General features: G+C 34.1%; 1 protein-coding gene across 1 annotated transcript in view; it reads right to left on the bottom strand.

Moving 5' to 3' along the window:
* The window catches only part of LOC126978332 (uncharacterized), a 109550-nt gene that overhangs the window by 44852 nt on the left and 41861 nt on the right, over window positions 1-22837 (bottom strand). Inside the window, exons 40-60 of the mRNA XM_050827066.1 lie at window positions 22586-22736; window positions 21001-21157; window positions 19923-20042; window positions 19396-19506; window positions 18962-19106; window positions 15297-15412; window positions 14817-14898; window positions 13532-13626; window positions 11810-11928; window positions 11459-11636; window positions 10880-11013; window positions 9856-9994; window positions 8407-8530; window positions 7512-7621; window positions 5896-6080; window positions 5015-5155; window positions 4060-4252; window positions 2778-2947; window positions 1589-1665; window positions 1190-1365; window positions 378-490 (exon numbers count right to left, since the gene is read on the bottom strand). Coding sequence (XP_050683023.1) covers window positions 378-490; window positions 1190-1365; window positions 1589-1665; window positions 2778-2947; window positions 4060-4252; window positions 5015-5155; window positions 5896-6080; window positions 7512-7621; window positions 8407-8530; window positions 9856-9994; window positions 10880-11013; window positions 11459-11636; window positions 11810-11928; window positions 13532-13626; window positions 14817-14898; window positions 15297-15412; window positions 18962-19106; window positions 19396-19506; window positions 19923-20042; window positions 21001-21157; window positions 22586-22736 — 2836 coding nt within the window. The remainder of the gene's footprint in view (window positions 1-377; window positions 491-1189; window positions 1366-1588; window positions 1666-2777; window positions 2948-4059; window positions 4253-5014; window positions 5156-5895; window positions 6081-7511; window positions 7622-8406; window positions 8531-9855; window positions 9995-10879; window positions 11014-11458; window positions 11637-11809; window positions 11929-13531; window positions 13627-14816; window positions 14899-15296; window positions 15413-18961; window positions 19107-19395; window positions 19507-19922; window positions 20043-21000; window positions 21158-22585; window positions 22737-22837) is intronic.

The following is a 22837-nucleotide window of genomic DNA, read 5'->3' as shown; positions in this document are numbered from 1 at the left end:
TACCTGTGTTGTTGGGAGCATGCGCTGACAATTATCAGCTTTTATAAAATAACGTAGGTCTGGGATCCACGGGCTCTTAAGACCATTACACATTACTGCTTCACGGTAGAAATAGGCCCCGCTCTCCTCGAGCCTCCCACTGGCGCCTATTTGCCCTTTCTTGGCTTAAGCCTCCTCCATACATTTCCAATCTCTTCTGTTTATGAAAAAAAAGAAGCCCGCTGAGTTTCTTGCGCCAATTGTTCTCAGATCTGGAGCATACTTTATCGAATGAGTGGTAGTTTTAGACTTTCAATAAGTCATGCCACATCCTTTTCTGAATAAGAATATTTGTATTTGAATTTTTGTTTAAGTTTGAATAATAAAATCATTATTACTTGAGTATTGAATCGCTTTCCGGATAGCTCAGCACGCCCATACCAATAGTCTCAGGATGCAGGTCGCCGGAGCTAGTTGTCTGCCATATATCACCAGAACGACGCGACCGCACCTAACAATTTGGATCTGTTATTAACATTCTACACCCATGCTTTAAATCCTCTATTAAAGATTCTAAAATAGTCAGCTTATTGCCAACATTAAAACACCCAATGTCATAATAACCATTACATCATGCAATCGAGTGTTGTAATGAAATTCAGTACAACATTATATCATCCGGTTTTCATAATAACACTCCTTTGAATGATATTATGGTTACTGGGACTGGCTTTTTTAATGTTAGCAGTAAGCTAACTGTTTTAGAATCTTTTATAGAGGATCTATTATATATTATGGGTATAGATAAAATCTTGTATGCAACTGTTGATAATTAGGTATTAAAACACTCATGTGATACTATTATAACCCACATTCGTGTTTTAATACCCCTACTAATACACAACAGTTGCATAAAAGTAGCTATAACGTAACATATTACATAATACGAAAAGTTTAATAAGATTAATTTATATCAACAATAGTTCTAAAATGGTCAGAACTTAAAAATAAAATCTTTTGTAATGTCAACATACATGTATATATTTTTATATTTCATTAATTTTTTTACGCGACAACTTACCTATATGACTTTATCTTCACGCCGTACGAATAGCCTCAACTACGCCCTTTAACATGAGATTTTTTTTTTCCTTACATAAGATAACTATCCGCCGCGTTGGACAGACTATAAAATGGGTACTATACTAACTTTATATATAAGCGGTAGTCTCGTAGCATTGATCAACTGTAGTCCGGTGGACAGGTACATGTTCCGCGTCGGTCCGCTGTGGTGAACCCTCACGTGTAAGTATGGACCTTCATACTGCACAAGCTTTTCAGAGTTCTCCAATTTAACCCGACACTTGCCTTCTTTGAATGGTATGCCTGGAGAAACAACGAGAGTAAATCGCTGGCCAATATCTATAATAACCACTGGTCGGACAAGGGTCGAAATGCGCCCATAATTTCCTTTTGGATTTATATAAAATGAACAAACTTGTAATTGTTTAGTAAATAGTTTGTTCTTATGTTTATGATTCAAATATAATTAATCAGTTTATAATAATAAAACTACGTGTGTTCGAATTGAAAAACAAACGGTACATACTCATCGACCAATGCCAATCAGCCGCTGGTCCTGCTTTGGCAAAACGTATTCTTTTCGGTGCTGTTGGTGACCGCCACCTGTGAAAATAACAATCTTTTTTTTAATGAAAATAAGGGACGAGACGAGAAGGACGTTCAGCTGATGGTAATTGATACGCCTTACCCATTACGGCACTACAGTTGCGCTCGTCACCTTGAGGCATTAGATGATATGTTCATTTCCCAATAATTTCACTAGCTACGGCGGCCTTCAGATCGAAACACAGTAATGTTTACACATTACTGAAAAGAAATAGGCGCCGTTGTGGTACCCATAATCTAGCCGGCTTCCTGTGCAAAGGTGCTACCCACTAGTGTGTGAAATCTATAAATCCCACTCCCACAGTGAATTGTATCATGTAACAAGCGGCCACTTGATTTTAATAAACACAGTCTATGTTTCTTCTAATATCACGTCATTACTGAAAGTCCTGGATAAATGATTTAAACTTTTGAACAAGAACAAACAACAACGTAAGGTTAAAAGCTGAACTATTTTGGCAATATGTTGCGTTAAGGTACACGAAAAGTGACCACAATCTGTCTAACAGACAATAAACTCTCAAAATATCACAATCTGATTTGTCGGTTGGTCCTTTGTGTTTCTTTTTCAAGTGATAACTTTTTAGGGGAGGGTCAACTAGTTCGTATCATAACGCGTTACGACGCTAGTTTGTCTCTAGTTCTGTTTGGCGCCTTTCTCTCACATATAAGGCAGCAGTAGGCAGGCTCCTCCTCTCTCACTCTAACCAATTGTTACTTTTATAAGATTAAATAATAATACTAATAATGTATGTACATGCAAAAAAATTTAATGTACATATTCAAGAATTGTAACTAACGAATAAAATATATTTTATAATCAATAAAACTTTACCTTACATTATCATATTAATATACATAAAAATTTAACAAATTACCTAAGCTTTTCTCAAAATAAAACAATTTCAATATTAAATAGTTCAACTTAGATTAGTTTATGTGATCACATCTGTCGGGCGTTTCTATTATCCGTTCTCTTACACCGCCAAACACATAAAATAATGAAAAAATTTGTCAATCCGTTTCCGAGTTAAGTGAGACTAATGAACAGCTAAGTTTCATGAAGTTACTCTGTTATAATTATTTAAAAGTTTATATTGAAGATGTACCTGTAAGACAAGCTCACCCCTGGCCCTAGGGGTACAACTTCATCCGTACCCTGTTGACCAACACGTAGTGCGATTTCACTTTCGTTGTGAATCCACAGCGAAACACGCCCTTGCAACTTCTCCATTACTGAGCAATTACTCATCTCCGGGCACTTTGTCTTATTAATATTCTGTGTAAGGAAAAAGGCGATATATTGATGCGTTAAGTTGCATTTATATGAACTCTTTTGTCAACTCTGCATGTATAAAACAAAAAATTTTTGGTATTAGCAAATTATAACGCGGTTTTAGGTTATCTGTCTGTATTCAACATACAGTTTAATATTATTTAAAATTCTGATTTTATTTTGTCCGTCAATCTATCCGGAACCTGCATTCAATACGTCAATCTTAATTTCCAAATCCAAATATTATAGAAAACGCATACACATATGTGTCATATACAATCAAATTTGGTATATGTATAAAATAGTATATTTCTCTACGAGTGAGGAAAGCCTGTCATTGCAAAGAGTTCTGACAAATGTCTACCCAACCCGAGGCGCAGCCGAAGGTGAGGGTTGACAGTCGGAACAAGTTGCAATGACGGTTTCGCACGTGTACTGAACAACTATTTTTAATACAGTTGCGAAAAAACTGTAACCGCTGTTGCCACCAACCGTAAAATAATATAAGCAGAGATTTTTTTTGTTTTCTTCACCCATTCTGGGCAGGCAAAGGGAACTATGCCCATACAGCCAAGTCTTCAGTAGATTTTTTCATTGATATGAAATGAAAATGAAATTAAATGAGATGAAATGAAATGAAACCAAACCTAACTCATTGAATCAAACCATTAAATCTGATATTAAACAAATTAGTAGCTTCTTTTTAGAAATAATTGCATGAATCATAAAAACTTCTATTAATTTTTTTTAGACATTATTTTCACAGTTGGGAAAGAGAACGCACGAGTTGGGAAAAGGTAAAGAAAAACCTCGAGTAGTTGCAATATGCCACTTTTAGAGGAACTGTATTAAAAAAAAATTCGGCGTCCCACAGATATAATGAAAAATAGATTACCAAAAATAAGATTGCGAATAAATATTGAAATCAGCCGATAATGTTATGACTATATTTTATCTATGATGGTTGTCATATGTATCTTTGTAGAACTAGTCACTTATTAAAAATTTATGAACTCTTTCTTCATAAAATTTTATGCTATATATCTCGTAGTTAAATTGGAAGGAATAAGATGAAACTAATGTGGATTTTTTAATCTAAGTAAAGAAATAATTACCTCATCGTAACTCCGTTTCCAGTCGTCAGCTAAAGACCTTAGTGTGTATATTCTGGGGACGTGGGTAGCGAGACGTACATCGCCGATGCGTATACGTAATTTGCTCGGTTGGCTCACATACAAAGCGCCTTGAATACGAAACTCATCGACGAATTGCACCATAGTACCAGTAGCGGAGTCTATTACGTCGCATCTACAAAGAAATTAAAATTAACGTCATGTGTTACGCTGCCAATTGCTTTTTTTATGTACAATCCGATAGGAGCATCAGATTAATAAAGAATTTTCAACCATTAGACAAATAAAATTTGAAAACAAATTTTATAAACGATGCCGGACTCGAACCCGCACCTCTCGCGTTCCGTTCGAGTGCACTTCCAACTGTGCCAACCTATGAGTGACGTATTGTTGATAAAATCTTGTATGCTTTGTTCTACTCCTAGCCGACTTATACATAATCATGACGTCGGCATATTGAATTGAACTGTTATTATGTCCCTTTCCATCAAACGCCGACAAGACGGAAAGGGACAAAACACTTTGATATCTAAAATAGGTTTAATAAGCGAGTGGTATTATTATGTATAACGCTTTAACGGCCGTTCCCTATATACAGTCTATCTCTGGTTGTTGCCTACTTGAGATAAAAATGGTAAATGTAAACCTAAAATCGTTGACTTTTCTGTCCCAATAAACTTATCGACGGTAACTCAGCTTATTCGTACATGCTGTCTGTAAATGGGACGACGTATAGCTTACTAGCGATAGAAGTTTGTATGGAAATTTCAATTCACGCGTCCCAATATAAGGCGATAAGAATGACTTATCAGGATATTGGGCCAGCTTCAGATTACTGACAGCTAATTACTGACAGTATAAAGTAGTAATTTTTCTCAATCTGTATATAGTATATTGGGAACGGCCGTAAGCCTATTAGTATTTATATTATACTCACGATAGTTTAGAGTCGTAGTTAACCTTAGGCTTAGCCGCGCCTATAAAATGCACGGCTGTATCCGTGAGTCGCATTGTAAGCGTGCGATGACTGCGGCACAGTGGTCGCGATACGTAGTAACCTTCTAGTTTGCTCATATCACTGCAAATATCGTACAATTCGTATGTTTTATTATTATAGAAGAGAAGGACATAGCGAATAAATAATATGATAATAAGTGATTACTGCCGCCCATACACTCACTTGGGACACCCGACGAATCACAAGACGTGTTCATCCTTTTATGCGGTTGTACGGCCATTTTTGAAAGCACCAATTTCATATCACCTTGGAAATAATGCGCAAGGAATTTCATTCATCAATTTCGGAAGCCAAGAAGTCCAATCAAATCTTATATAAAAAAGGATTTTTTTACCTAGAGTATGCTTAATTAAATGCGAATTTGTGTGCTTAACTTGCTTAGCAACTTTTAGTTAAGAACCACCAATTGGTACTCGAATTATAAAATACCTAAATTGATCAAGATGCGTTTAACAAGAGAACATAAATAAAAAAATTAAATTTTGGTTTTGAATGGACATCAAGTTAAGAGTAAATTTTTTTCAGATCACAGCCAAATATCAATCACTTACGTCTTTTGATTTTTTTTTTATAATTATAATATTATTATATAAGAAAAAAGTGTCACTTTAAAGCACAGCTTTAAGTGATTTGTACAAGTCACGTATACAATGCATTTAAAGGGATCAAGTATATTACACTGTTTCTCCTCAAATATTAAAATATGTCCACCTTCATATATATCAAATAGTATTCCAGGCTTATAAACTATACACATTTTGCGATTAACTTTGGTAAAGAGGAATAATTGTGTAATTTACCTCGTAAGCTTTGGTAGAGCGTTATGCACGTTGATATCTAAGTTCACTAGACGCACGCCGACGCGTAGGCGGGGCAAGGAACGCGGCGCAAAGTACGAGTCCACACGCAACGCGGCCGACAGTTGCTCGGCAGATATTGGACAAGACTTGCTGTAGTAATCTTGCTGCGGTGGCATTTCGAAAACCTGCGTATGTAAAGGTAAGTTTTTTATGGCCCAAACTATTGAATATTGCCCACGGTTAAAGTCACCAAGGCATCTAGTAACTTGGTATTGTATCTGCCTATCTTTGGTATTGGAACGAGTGGCCGTTGAGTGTCTTGTATGTTCTTCTTGCGAACTCAAATTTTTTCGAACATATCGTAGATTCAATACTCCAAATTACCGAAATAAGCCTAATTTTAATAAAGTTAAATTGACTTTGACTTTGAATATTTCCGTCGGCGGCTGTTCTTTATTCTTTCAATCACGTGACACATTTGCCCACTTGGCCACTCCAATATAAAAATAAATAAATAAGAAAGATGGCTTATTCCTTCATTTCACAACACTGCAGAAAAAAGTTCCCTATTCAAAGCATTTGGTCCTCAATTATGTTAAGTTTAACTCATTTTTGATGATGATAATAAATTGATGATGGATATAACTAATTTGGTTTTCTTTTATGGAAAATAAGGATAAACAGACATACATTCGGACCACCTGACGGTGTATGCTGCGGTCTATATTATCTTATAACACCAGAGAAATCAAACGAGCGTTCACGACGTTATAAAGTCACGAATAAAATTGAAAACGAATTTGAAAACCAAAAATACATTGGTAAATGGCGGGCAAAGACCGAACCGGGGGTCTATATTGTGGTGATAAAGTGGTGAGAGTTAATGGGTATCTATTGCGCCACCAATGCTTTCTTCAATCAATTTCTGAAAATTCACCTATTTCAATTAGTGACTTTATCACTGGATTATTAGATTTACAGATGTATTTTATTTAAGTAAACTTTTTGGAATCATTTACATCCTGCAGTTTTCCCGAACCGATGCGACTTAGGCTGAGATCTAGATATATAGTGTACTTAGACTTTGCTCAGACTTTACCTACGTAAAACTTAGCTGAGTGTAAGCTAAGTCTAGTTACGTGATTTGGTTTATATAGTCATTTCACAGCTGAAATTATTCTGAGCTTAAACTTACACAACCCAATGCAATAGTCGCGTTTTACCACACTCAGCTAAGTTTTACGTAAGTAAAGCCTAAGTACGCTCTATAGATCTCAGCCTTAGTCTTCAGCCAAGCTTAGAAGCTTAAAGGTAACCTTCAAGTTCGGAGTTCCTTCAACTTGAAGGCTGGCAACGTTTCACCTGACCAATGGTGTTGCAGATACCCAGTGCCTCACTACTTCCCATCACATGGGCCACGTCTGTCCCCTCTTATATGAAAACAATTCCTATATTCCACAATTAAAAAATATGAAGAATTAATAATATCTTAAAACGAACTATATTAATTTTATAACTATTGTTCGTAATGAAAATTTAGATAGGTATTAGGAAGTGCCACCACGCTCCGCTGGCACTACCATTGTATTAGTATTTGAAAAATAAATTTAACTTACAAATGGATCCCGTTTGGGCATAAACATACTGGCGTTGAACTCGAATGGTACTGTTTTTATTTGACTATGCAAGCATATTCTGACACGCCACATAAAAGCGAATGCAGCATCTGAAATTGTAATAAACAATGGTATATAAAATTTCATGTCAATAATATTCTACTGATCTAATTAAAACTATCATTGATGACAAGATGAGAGCTATAAATTTTGAATTTTGCAATATCATATGATAAGGCCTCATAGGATCTTTACGAGTGCGAGGCTCCTTTGCACAGAACGCCGGCTAGATTATCGGTACTACAACGGCGCCTATTTCTGCCGTGAAGCAGTAATATGTAAACATTACTGTGTTTTGGTCTGAACGGCACCGTAGCTAGTGAAATTACTGGGCAAATGAGACTTAACATCTCGTCTCAAGGTGAAGAGCGCAATTGTATTGCCGCTCAAAATTATTGGGCTTTTCAAGAATCCGGAGCGGCACTGCATTGAGCGGCAATGAATAAATTCTCAAATTGAGTATATTTTATGTATACCTCAAATACATATGAATATAATTGGATGTACTTTGCATAGCTATTCATCACTCTTTACTACTTTTTAACTTATTGTGCGTCAACTTTTCTCAAGATATATATTTAAAACCAAAGAACTTCTTTAATATGAAAACTTATGTGTACTAGTCTAATATACACCTACATTTATTTTTATATTTTGATCCGGTTCCGGAACCGACGAGCATGTATGAAGAGTTATGAATGTAGTGGAAGCGCGTGATGTTTGTAAGTATAGAAGCGAGTGGCGTTCTGTTGACACTACCTACCCCTACGGGAAAAGAGCGTGTATGCATTGTGTGAGTGTGTGTGTATTTTGAGCATTCTTGTTATTGACCTACCCGAGGGATCCGTGTTTAGCTTTAGTTCTCTTTCCTCCATGGTCGGCATTTTGAAGAATGTGTGTGTCTCCCAGCGATGTAGCATTGAATTATACAATTCCAACACACATTCCGTTTCTTTTTCCTGTAAAAACGAACTAACGAATTAAATTGTAATATGTATCATTATACAAAATGATTAATATTAGACAAGTCCTAAAGAGAAGCCAATCTAAGGTATTCAAAGAAATTCCAACCTAGCTGTAGAATGAGCTTCCTAGTGCGGTGTTTCCAAGTCGATACGACAAGGGGACCTTCAAAAAAAGCGCGTGCACTTTTCTTAAATTTCCTATGGTTTCTCTGGTGTTGCAAGAGCTACTTATTTTTGTATAAATCTAAATATAATCAACTATTTTATACTTATATATATTTATACTAGTCTTGCCATAAATACTGAAACAAAGAAAATAATTTTTTTCTATTGCAAATAACATTTATTACTTTTACAGTGTGTTAGTTTAATACATAAATATAAAACAAATTAAAATATAAAAAGCTTATTTGAAGTGGTCTCCATTGTCTGCAATACTGTCCTTTAAACGTTGAGGCCAGCTATCAATAGAAGCACGCACTCTTTCCATGGGAAAATTTTTCAAACTCCAAATTATCATGGCATTTAGAGCAAGCCGTACCCTCTAAAGCTGACCATAAATCATAATCCACCGGCTTAAGATCGGGACAACAATTATACACAACAACCAGTCTTCAGCTCTGATGAAGTCCAAAACGTTTATTTCCAACAAAGACTGCGTATACCGAGCATTATGACCCGGCGAATTCTTGGTCATTGAACATGGTGTTGTTAATGGGCTCCACTAACTTCTCAAGATTGGTATCTTGATACACTTGAGGCGATGTTTTGATACGTTGTGCACTAAAGTCCTAAGTAATCTTTTAAAATACGCGATATGATTCTGGGTGCTATTTTCATCTCCCGAGATAAAATATTTTGCTTTCAGACAGGATTTCTTCGAATGCTCTCCCTTATTGCTTTGACCACCTTTTTGCACGAACACTTCGTGGATGGCTAGATCTTTTTCTGTTACAAACAGAGGAGGTCACATTGTTCCTATGCCCGGTACACAAAAATTTTATTAAGTATACCAAGTGTATGGAGAGTTCTAAAAATAGCATATGGCTCCATACCTACTTTGTGTAATGCAATCACAACAATTCGATTCCCTTTATAACCCCACTCCATTTTAATATCGCAAAATATTGCACAATGTATTGGCGCCAAAATGAGAAAACTCAATGAACAATCATACAAAAATGACAGATTCCAGATTAAAATGTAAAATTATGTTTATATTTAATTGTAATAGTATTTATGGCCTGCCTAAGTATAAATAAGTTAGTAAATAAAGACGTGGTAATATGACACTATATTAGATGTTATAATAATCTTACCATTCCCGGTATTGGGTACGCTATGAGACGGGTAATTGCCCTCGGGTGCGGATATCGCCAAGACACAGAATCGCTGTAAATCGTCACTTGATACGCCATTGGTAGTTGTTCAGCCGACACTATCTTAAATGCACCACTCCTATTGAAAACATCAACGGTAAGTCATAATCTATAAATTTAGGAAGGAAATTTATTCCACGTACTACAAAGCTGTGGAATGAGCTTCCTTGTGCGGTGTATTTATTTAAAGTTTTAGATTTATTATTTATGATTGAGGTTTAGTAAAGTAGTTTTATTCATGTGTTCATATAATGTCACCATTGTAGCCCTACGCTATATAAAAAATGCAGTTGTAGAGACTGTCGACAGAAGTAAAAACTTAGTTAAAAATATATTTAAAAACAATTAACTCATTAATGTCAATTTATTCTTAAAACTTGTATTCAATTATATACCTATTAATCAAACGAAAACAGTATTTCAACAATGCATAGTATTTACATTAATCTTTTCACTAAATTCATTCTAATTTAGTTATAAGACATATACAGGATTAATATTGCACAATACGCCAGCTGTATAGCAACAGATATACTGCTATAACCATTTTGGTGACGCGAACTCACGAGAATTCACACATCCAAAAGTGTCAAACTATGTATATACACAGTCGCGAACAAAAGTTTGGAATCAATTAGGTACTTTAAATTAGTTCCGCTCGATCTTGCTAACTAAATAAATTTTTAAATATCATAAAAATGACACCATTGTAAAGGTTCAACTCTCAACTTTCAACTGATACCGAATTAATTAAAATCAAACCAGTATTTAAGAAGCTATCCCGGATTAAACGAAGGACTAACGACGTAACTTTTGCTCGCGACTGTATATATATATATATATATTATCTTCCCCTACCAAGAAGGCTAAATGCAGGGTTGAAAAACGTAAGTTACACTCATGACACTCGGTTCGATCGATCGAGCAAAATAGCATACTAGTTTGATAATGCTGTATTTCTCACCTGAGATCGTCCTTGTAGTAATTTTGGTCAATGTTCTGCTTTGAATTAAAAGCTTCGCTCAAGTTGAATGTCATAGCTACTTTCGCCATAAGCTCATCACTGCTCAAACTTCCGTCCAGTGAATTGTCGGGTACCTTCACACATATATATAATCTATTATGATTGTTTCCGAGTCATGGATGTTTAAATGTATTTATGTATGTTTATATGAATTTCTGTATGTTTAAGTAAGTATATTGTATTAAATATATCGTTGTCTTGTAACCCATAACACACATAATTTGTGTAAAAAGTGTGTCAATATTATATTATTATGCCCAACTTAAGAGCCAATCAAATTGGTGGTAAATTATGATGATGAATGATTTAATTCAAATCTCTGTTTATTTTTTTCAACAAAACTGCGATTGTTTTATATAATATCGATCATCTTTTAATTAATATGCCATTTACTTCAGCATATTATACTGTCAATAGTGAAAGTTATAGCATCTTAGCTTTAGACGTAATATGTTAGTGATAAACACACAATACACTACAACACATTATACGGGGTCGGGTTATAAGACAAATAATCACCTGAGTGGGTTCAAATATTTCTTTCAGCGTGTCCCTTATATCAGCGACGACACTCAAGTCTTGCGGCCGTAAGTCTAGAATCACTCGGTCAATGTCCATTGCGATACGAAGCCTGGGTTCGTGCGTGCATAGTATCTCAACTCGACGATGCGATTCCCAGTTCGCTTCAAATGTCCCTCTGACAAATGTCAAATCATTTAGAAATTAGCAGAGTATAAAGTTGAGGTCTAATCGGCAATAGTGGCAGATAGGATAAAGCTTCAGATCGATTAAATAAAAAAAAAATCATACGGGTTACATGTCGACAATATTCAGTAATTCAGGAGTGTATATTCAAATTAAAAATCTCACCCCAGACATATCGGATGCAGCACTACGTGTCTTGTATCAGTGGAAGGACCGGCGGTAATTACCAACGCTTCTATCAGCACTCTACTAATAAGCCTATCCGGTTTGCTAGCGCACGCCATCTGTTAACAAAATACAAAAACTTATATTGTGAACTCAGTTTGTAGGGCCGTGCTGTTGTAAAGCCCCTGCGGAATGCAACAGCGACGAAACTTTATCGTATTGAGGTATGCGTGACGTCAGTAAAGTGTCTGCCTGAACCTGACTCACTATGACGTCATGAAGATGGTGCCTTGTCCCATTTTTATCGCACGAATGTATATGCTATTTAGAAAGCAACAAAGTTCACTTTAATCGGACCCAGTATATAATCCACTTAAATTTATTATTACGAATTATTAGTCTTCAGAATGATAACCTTAGGTACGGCAAGAACCATATCAACTATGCATTTTTTTAAAGAAATATTGACGAATTATATACCCCATGATATTTACATTTCACCTCATGGTAACTTTTGCAAGAGATAAAAAGCGGTCCCAGTAGGCGGAATAAATTTCAAGACTAGGCGAAAAGTGTGAGATTTAATTGACGAACCGTCAATTAATACAAGATATCGTATATTGCGCAACACACGGTATTTCATCACCGCGGTGAGACTAGGCTGCTCATTCAGTGATTGTGTGGGGATATCCTGAATTCGTTTCTTAAAGGTTAGGTGTATATTTCCAAAAGAATTTAAGGTTATTTTTAAAGATGATTCGACATTGTCAATATACTTTTTATAGTAATCGGAGAGTAGCAATTCTATGCAAAAAGGGCGAACTCCAGATAATCGCGTAGCGATTGGTAAATGTGCTTATCAAACTTCTTGAGAGCCAGACTGGAAACCTTGGCGATACATGACTTTTAAGGAGCACGTGACATTCTGTTATATTATTGATATTGATATAGAAATTATCAACTGCATCTTCAGGAGCTAAAGAATTTAGTTCAGAGAGCCAACATTATATATTGCTTCGTTAATAATATCATAGCTTTTAATAATTTCTTTTTAATTTAGATTTGACAGGCATAGAAGCTGTTTTCTTTATTGATCAAAATATATGCGGGGGTGGATGGTTAGATACAATATTAAGTAACGGATAGTCTGAAATACTGAATGTGCAATTTAAAATATTAAATAATAGTTCTATAGCAGAGTTACTCGTCTTGTACTATATAAGTCTGTATGTGTCGAATGGCTTTGCAAGGCTACATGCTTTACCTCTATCCTTTGATTTTTAGAGCTTTTTAGTCACTTTGTAAAAGTGGAATCCTGGTGACCAGTACAGGTATTTTATTACCACAGGCACCAATGATCAACGAAGTAACTTTTGTATCCCCTGTATTTTTTAAGCTTTCGTAAAGTAATTTTGGTTGTTGGTGAGAAAATAAAGTTAATATAACATATTTCATATCATAACTAGCAAAACGCCTTCTGAACTCAATTAGAACCAACATAATAATAATGATAGGGTCATCTTTATTCTTATCCCTAGTCGTCGTAGGGACCAACTGTCCCTTTAACAAACATTAGTGTGTATTAAGCGTATGATATGCGTGTCTGAGGTCTTTCAACATGAGCGAATTCTCGGAACAATGAGATCGCTACAAGAAGCATGTGAGTAATTTCCTCTTTAACATTACTTTAACCGTGTATAACGATAATGATTGAAACAAAACCTGTGCTTGAAGTCGTTCCCAACCACCAGCGCCTTCTTCACTTCTAACGCCCATCTGGCTTGTCTGTATTATTATGCTCTCTATATTGTTGCGAACTGTAATTAAAAATTTCATTTTACATAGTATATTAAAAAAATAATAGAATATACAGTTAGAAATGTACACAGAAATTACATTATCAAAGTGTATTAGTGGGCTTCACCTTTTATTTTTAAATGACTGTTCTAATGAATAATAGGTTAACTACGTTTTGAGCGCATATAAGGCCGTTTTTCCTATACCTGTCTAAAATTTAAATCATCCCACTGATTTCAATACATGTTGCTACAGACATACAGAAAGATAAGAGAAAACACGTTGTCAGTTTGTCTCTTTGTAGACAATATGTCAAGTTTATTGCTCGAAGTATGGTTTATATCCATGGAGAAATATCTGCGTACAATAAAATGGGGACATAAAAGAAGATCAAGCATCGTTGTCATACAAAAATAATTCAATTAGCGACGACTCAATGCTTATACTTAAACATTGAGTTTAGAACATCTTATTTTTGTAACTTTATATATTAAAAACAAGTTCTGTCTTTTGATGGAACGAAAAGATGAAACAGACGTATCAACGACGAATCTTTGTAATCCTTAACTAATAGGGACCTTAAATGCAAAAAACTAGTAACAATCCCTAAACTTTAGAGTTGTGAAATGCGTTTTACTCTTCGCGAAAATAATTATGATTTCATATCTGCGGCACATTGATGTTATAGACTACGGTCGAGTGGGCCATATGCTTGTTCAATAAAAGCGGAAGGCCATAAACATAAAGGAACAGTGTCAGTGAAATAATAACACTACGCAAGCCATGTTTTGTCATAACATAGTGATCTCATGGATGCAGTTTTGCTTAAAAATAAGTTTATTGCGTTTTATCTCACTAGTTATTTTAAGTAAAACACAGGGAGATTTCTACACAAATTATATTATATTATATGAAACAATAAGATTAATTATTAACTTAACACGAGACATCAGAATTCAGATTAACAACCGCGTAATATTTTCAAAGATCATGCATGGACAAGGTGACAGCTCTAACCATAGATTAAACAAAAAAGACAAAAATTCATAGAGTAAATAATAAAGTCTGTATTTAGGATACAGATTTAAAACTACTTATTTAAATTAATAAGTTAAGTGTCATTTGAGTCGCACTGTAGAACTACATTAACAATATATCGTATTGTTCAATAAGTTGTGACAAGAAGATTTAAGTAATAATAAACACGTACCCATACATCTGCGTAACTTGTACGACGCAGGTAAACTCGGATCAACGTCATTCTTGGATTCCCGTGGAACATATTTTTCAATCTAGACACAAAAGTTAATAATTTTATATAAAGTTTAAAAAGATAAATAAACGACAATTGCCTATAATTATGTCGAATGTTGTATTTGAATTGCTAGATGTTAAAACGCTATTATACTCGGGGAAAAAAAATCCGCTATTATTCCATGTGCACACTTGTGGCTTATTTAAACATTAAACGCGAATATTAAATATGAATAAATGAGAAAGCGCCACCACAAAAAACCATGTATACCAGTATCAAAAACCATAAAAAGAATAGAAACCTTAGCATTCACGAACCAGGAGACCTCAAATACGTTGCATCCAAAACCAGATGCGTACGTCAACGGTATGTCTTTATTTCAGTTAAACAATTATTAAAAATTTATAACAAATCTGCTTAGTTAAAGCTACTTACCAGACTCATTACGCCTTTAATTCTCTTTAGTTTATCAGTAGACAGCTCGAGTAGCACTGGCCTCTCAATGTCAAGCTGGATACTCCCCCTTGCAGCATGGCCGCTAACATAACTACCTACAAATTCATATGTCAATCACTACAAGAATTAGTACTTTACCTCTACAAATATATCTACGTTGCAACGTCGCTTTTATCCGTCTGTCTTTCCCCTAAAGTTTCTATATTTTTAGCGTATTTTTTCTAAACTGTGTGTCCTTATCCAAACATTTTTTAAGAAAATGAAGGACGTTCAGCTGATGGTAATTAAGGTAAGTAATACGCCCTGCCCATTACAGTGCAGTGCCGCTCAGTATTCTTGACAATAATTTGATTTGACAATAATTTTAATTGACCACAATAATTCTGAGCGGCACTACAACTACGCTCGTCACCTTGAGACATAAGATGTTAAATCTCAATTGCCCAGTAATTTCACTAGCTACGGCGCCCTTCAGACCGTAACACAGTAATGCTTACACATTACTGTTTCATGGCGCCGTTGTAGTACCCATAATCTAGCCAGCATCCTGTCCAAAGGAGATAGATTCCCACTGATATAGAATTAAGTGACGTAGTTGTGTTTACGTTCATTTGTGTCTTATATGCACTTAAGTAAATAAATAAAACATATACTAATAAACTCTATGTTTTAATAAGCGAAATTCCTTTTTAAATGGATTGCACTTAAAGCTTGTAGTGTAAATAAAGTTTTATTTGATTGAATAACAAGTTTACAACATTGCGTAACATAACATGCGTTTTTACATAAGCTCTAATCTTAGATCCACTGCATTGATTAATTAAGGACGTCTACGCAGTTCTGAGTATAACCGTTCAGTTATTATTTAAAAAAAAAGCTAACTGTCGTTTATCATTACGGAGATGTATAGTAAAAAAAATAAAAAAAAAAACAACTGCCTTCAAAAACACTGTTCCAAAACAATAGATATAATGTGCGTTAAAAGTATAAAAACAATTGCGTATTTTTATATAATCTAATTAATTGTTACTTTTGGAATCGGTGTCCTTCCGCCGCAACCCGCTCTCGCCTCTCGCCTCCTCACGACTCAAGCACATCTCACCTATAACTATGTATGTAGTAACAAACCCATCTTGGATGACACCGACTCCAAAAATTACAATAATCGTAACTAGAATAACATTAATTAATTAGATTGTATAAAAACACGCAATTATTTTTATACTTTATAGTGCACATTACATCTATTGTTTTGGAATAGTGTTTTTGAAGGCGGTTAATTTTTTGTTATTTTTTTTTTATTTTAGTATACTAACTAACAATTTGTCTAAATATGTGTAAATATACAACATTTTTCAATGCAGCAATGAACGTAAGTACTTTGCAATTTGATTACAGACAGCGTTCCGTTACTTTGTCATGGATTCCGTAATCAGAACCTAACCAAACTCTCACTAAATTATCTTTGAAGTATATGCTTTCCAATAAAAAAGAATCATCGAAATCGGTTGGCGCGATATTAAATTATTCGTAAATTTATCATCCACTTTGCTATACGTATGTATAGCAAAATTTAAGACTTATGGTTTTCTCATGGATTCCACTGTCAGATCTGGACCAAATTACAATGGGACCACTTGGGCACCAGCTTTCAAATAAAAAAAGAATTATCAAAATCAGTTCACCCAGTCGAAAGTTTATAGGTTACATAAAAAAAAGATACCGACGAATTGAGATACTCCTCCTTTTTTGAAGTCGGTTAATAACAAGATTATATGAAGCAGGTAAATATGCAATCCATCTCTACATATTACAACTTAAAACCTTTTAATTTATTTTTTATTTATTTATATTTGTACCGCTCTTATTCTGTCCGACACTGATCATTTCAAACATTTCAAAGGTTTATTAAAAAGGTTTTATTAAAGGTATCAGTTTTAAAATATTCGTATATCGTACTATCGATAGGTATACCAACACATCTGTCGATGACCATAACTGTGGGAACTAATTAAAAAAACTAAAAATCACGCTTTATATAAAATTCAACTCAAAAATAGAAAACAAATTTTAACAAATTTAAATTGAAAATAGTGAAAAAAAATATATTTCTAATCTAATATATAAAATTCTCGTGTCATGGTGTTAAACATTGAACTCCTCCGAAGCGGCTTGATTCTCATGAAATTTTGAGTGCATATTGGGTAGATCTGAGAATCGGACAACATCTATTTTTCATTCCCCTAAATGTTAAGGGTGGTCAACATGAATTTTTTTTTTAATTTTTTTGACATTTTTTTTTTAATTTGTTTGATTATGAGTCAGCATTAAAAAAGACATACAACTTCAAATTTTCACCCATCTACGATCAACAGTTACTTTTGTATCGCGGTTTTAATCTCGGCAATACAACGTTTGCTGGGTCAGCCAGTTTTATTATAAAGACGTGGGGTGTAGAAGAATTATTATTTTAATAATATCTTTAAAAGCACCCCACGCTTTTTTATAGTGAAATATATTTTTTTCGCTATTTTTAATTTAAATTTATTAAAATTTATTTTCTATTTCTAGTTTTGAATTGTATATAAATCATGTTTTTAATTTTTTTTAAACTATTATTAATTTTACATTTTTTAGTAATTTGTTTTAGATTGAATGAAGGGATTTTAATATTTTAGTTATATTGAACGATCACTTAATTTAGCTAGCCGGAGATCACCGAACTAGCTCTAATAATAATTAGCTCAGTTAAATCACGCATTAATAATTTATAATGGAAACATTACTTAAACAGCGCCATCCTTTCATAAATAAAAACATTACTTCATCATTACACAATCATTTGTATACGCGTACGTTCCATGATATCATTTCATAATTGCCTTAAGAGTTTATTAAAATGCTGCTAGATGGCGTGAAATACAAATTCACCGCCATCTATTCGCTTCTAAACGAATTAAATACTATAATTTTGTGGAACTATCTTGACATGTCGGGCGGTTCCGTTTTAGTTTACAATAAATTACTAGATGGCGCTTATTAAAAATATATAAATTGGCAAAATACTTATTTTGCAAATTGAATAATGGAATAATCTTATCAAATTAGTGTATTGTCATGAGTTCTCGATAAATCTACAAAGTTTGAATGAAATCTGGCAGTCTTAAAGCGTGTAAAGAAGCTGTAAATACTGTTAAAGACAGAAAATATGCCGAAATTCTATTGGGTTAACAAGAAAATTTATTTATACTCTTTTCCGTATCATCCATGGAGAACTGAAGCTTGGTCTCTATCACTTTTAATTAAATAGAGTGGCTCGATGTAAATGCTTGATGTCCTTCGAGACAGCGTCAGAATATAAATTTATATATTTACCATAGGGCGTGACAATAACATTCTGCTTATTGCACTTGTTAAAAGTCATGAAGCTGCATCAGTTCGTAAAGGGGCTTTCAGGTCGAGTATGTTGTTATTTGCAAATATCAGAAAGCTTTTGGATTGATCTGTAATTTTGCATATCGGATTGGTTTTCCACGGAAACGGTAAACGGTTACTTATTTTTAGAGAGCAGTCACTTGATGGTTATGTGACCACTCCTGCCGACGCTCTGTTGCAACGCAAGTGATGTAAAATAATCTCTTTACCTGGTATTTGTTCGGCCCTTAGTGTCGCCAAAGCCGGAGGTATATCCGTTTCTGGATCAGATAAACCTTGAGCAGTGCGCAATAGCGTTTCATTGCATGCTTCATCGCTTGTGCCAAAACCCACCCATAAATTGAACAATGAAACCTGCAAATACACCTTAAGTATTATATCTTTAGGCTTACCAACGATGACATTCTATACACATACAGTATGGATTGCATGCCTATGAAATAAATAAAAATATAAGTAACACTAGCCTACAGAACTATCGCAAAATAAATATTTTATTAAAAACTTTAAATTGAAAAAGTGACATTTTCATACAAAATAAATATTTAAATAAATGTACTAAGGACCTATGGATCATCAACGTTTATCATTCAACTGTTTAGTTACGTTACTTTTTAAAATTTAAATACTACTTATATTGTACCTGCAAGTTTTTATGAATCTTTCTTCGCCAATAATATAAGTTCGGTTGATGTAGTGTCACGTTGATTAGAGGAATAATCCCTTCAATTTTACGTGTCAGTGGATGGTCGCTCTGAAACAACAAAAATAACATCAGATCAGTTTTAAATAAAAATATAAGCTGTATAATATTTAAGGTACACTAAAGCAATGTAACAATAATAATAATAAAATAGTAATTTTAGTTAAGATTGTTTGTAGATCTATGGGTTTAACCCTGAACCTGAAAATAAATGATCTATTATTATTATTATAAATATTATACATACCATAACATAAAACTTAATTTTTATTAATAAAATTATTGTACCAACTAATCTCAAAAACGGCTGGCCCGTTAAAGGTACTCAAGGTCACACAACTGAAGTGAATAGTTCGTATAATATAATACAACTAGCTCACCGCGACATTCGTACTGTCGACTCGAGCTTACCTGAACGAGAGGACACAGTTCTGACATTTGACTATAAGGTATAATGTAGTACTTACTGTAAAGTGAGTTCTCTGTTTAACCATGTCCTCGTGTCTTGTCGTCTCAGTGAGACTTTGGCCCGACGATACCGAAGTGTTGCCGTGGCTTTTTTTAGGCTTCGCTTCGTCTATTATCACCTGAAAAATATATTTAAAATATTGTTAGACACAAAGTGCGGAAACGTCATCGAAGGGATGACAGGAGGCGTAATGGTGAAGTGATGACAGATGTCATCTTGGAAGCAGTGGGGCCCGTCGGCGAGTCCATATAAGCCCGTGCGCGCTTCATTTAAGAGAATTTCGTGTAGTGTGTACTAATGTAAGGGGAACCCCTGCCCGTTTGGAAAGTCAACCCATTATTGTAAATTAGATTGTTATCTGTTAAAATTATTAATTACGTTCACCCCTAACTTTACATTTAACTGATTTTTTTTGTCACTGATTTTGTTAAAATTGTCTAGTCGTTATTGTGTTTTTCTATTTCAATTTCACCTCAGGTGTCTGAGAATATTGTTTCTTTATAGCGTAACCAATGAGTACCGTAGCATATTACCTATTACATTCATAGCAAATCAAAAGCAAGTGCAAGAATAAGTATCACACACAGGATTTGCACTTGTCCGCTATTATTCCTTTACATACAGTTAATACACTATTCACATAATAACAGATCAATTATAGATATCAAAATATAAGTTTATATACTAAAATTTTGAACATCTCTGAAAAACATAGAAGTTTTATTCGATCTCTATTCTAATATTTGTCAAAATGACTTTTAGGTCGAAATGAAATGTCAATTTGTAAGCAAATTAGACAAATGTTGCTCGTTAAGTAAGATATCGAACGATATGATAATTGGAGCCGACTCTAGTTTGTCCCTGAATTAAAAAAAAACTAAAAGCGGCCAGAAATCTTTTCATAACGGGTTAAACGGACTTAAAGAGGACACCAAAAGTGATCTAGCAAGGTTTCATATTGCAAAATCAAAATAACTGTACATAATTTAAATAAACTACTATAAGTGGCTAATAAAAAGAAAAATAGGCTCTCAATGGTTCTCGAACATATGCCTATCAATGTACATAAAACTAACCTTGATCGCTGGTTCATCAGCTTCCTTGTTCTGCGGTTGGGTAACTGCGGGTGGACGAAGTGCCGTCACTTCGGGGGAACCATCGTCACTGACGTACAAAGATATCTTTATCACGCCCATCGTCACGAAGATCTCCATGTATTCTGATGGCTTCATGCTGCAAATATGTATTTTGAGTTAAACAGTAATAATGATGGATGACCGTTTAGTAAGTTAGCTAGAGTTAAGGGCTCCTTCATAGATCTTGGTATTAAATTTTACAATAAAATACCAGACAATATACTAGGATTAACTGAGCACAAATTCAACAAATATATTAAAGTTTGTTTGAAAAAGAAGGCTTATATAGTGGAGGTTAATGATGCGTGGTTCTTGTCTGGTTCTGTGCAAGCCACCTCAAATTGCATAACATTATATTAAATAGGATAATTTGTTATATGATTTACAAGATGGACTGGGAGTTTCTTATCAGTTCTTCTTCCCATGTCATAGCGCCTTAACTGATGTAGTTACATGACGTTAACCAACGGTTGTTATATGTTATGTTACTGTCACTCCCTATGCTGAATAAACATATTTTTATTTTTATTTTAAACTTCATTAAAATATTTAGTAATAATCAACTTATGTATATTTAAGGGTTTTGCTTTCAATTATTTAGTATTCATTAAAGTTTGTTAACTTTCAATGCAATTGTTTTTTATGGTATACTTCAAAATATGTCCCATTATAATAAAAGTTCACAATTGAGGATATAATCTATACGAAATTGAGTGTACTCGCAAAATATACATTTTTTGTATTATCGATAACAAATCAGTCATTTAAATACGGAAGGTGAACTGGAAGAACCACTTGGTGAAGTGGAAAACGCTGAAAGCCATTGATAGTGGTTTAATTATTCAGGTTTAAATTTTGTGCCATATCTAGTGGTGTAAATTATTTAGGTTAAATTCCCGTGGCAGACCTTCTTACTTGAATGTTGCTTGTGTGTGTGGTAGTATCATGGCACAGGTAACGCAACGTTATTCAGTAAACAATAGTATTTTCATAAAAAAACACTAAATTATTTCGACGGAATGGATGGCTGTTTCATAAAAGATGCAAAAGAAATAGTGTTGCTTGGAGTGATCGGTCAAAATTATCACCGTCTCTGCTAATTAGTGATAAAATTTCTTAAGACAATTTTATTAAAAAAATATTTATTTGTTCAATAAATACCTTCATTTTTTGTGTGTACATACTACGCTTCTTTCTTCTTTTTGGTTCAGTTTCTCAAGTAAGTCAAAACGTCCGAACTATCAATTATATTACCTTGAATATGTTATATTCAAAATGATGTAAAAGACTTTAAATTTAATTATGATAATTTAAGAGAGAGTTTCTTGCTACTTTTTCTCATTAAAGCTCAATCTTTCGGATGTTAAGTCGTAAATTGAAAAATTCATAACTTTGACACTCATAATTGTCAAAGTTATTTACATAAATTTTGATTTTGAAAAAAAAAATATTATTTCTATTAATAATATCTATTTGAAGTCTTAGGTGTCTTTTGTCTGATATGTGATAATTGTTATGTACTCACTTGTAATTAGGTAATGCAATGGAGACAGACTTCTTGGCTTGTGCCGAAGTTTCGGGATAATTCAATTTGAACGTTGACTGGGAGGTAGCCGTGTCGACTCCAGAGTCTGCGTTGACTGTACTCTTTGTTTCCGGACTAGTTCTTAATATTTCTGAAATAATATTCAAACTTGTATAACCGTCTTTGTTGTTTTTTTTACCTGAAGATCTCTTTGAATTTGGAATAAACTTGTAGTCACTGGTTACACATAGT

The sequence above is a fragment of the Leptidea sinapis genome, chromosome Z, assembly GCF_905404315.1.
Source record: "Leptidea sinapis chromosome Z, ilLepSina1.1, whole genome shotgun sequence".
In the NCBI taxonomy this organism is placed as follows: Eukaryota; Metazoa; Arthropoda; class Insecta; order Lepidoptera; family Pieridae; genus Leptidea; species Leptidea sinapis.
Note: the sequence above shows the minus strand (reverse complement) of the source record. Positions and strands in the feature narration are given on the sequence as shown.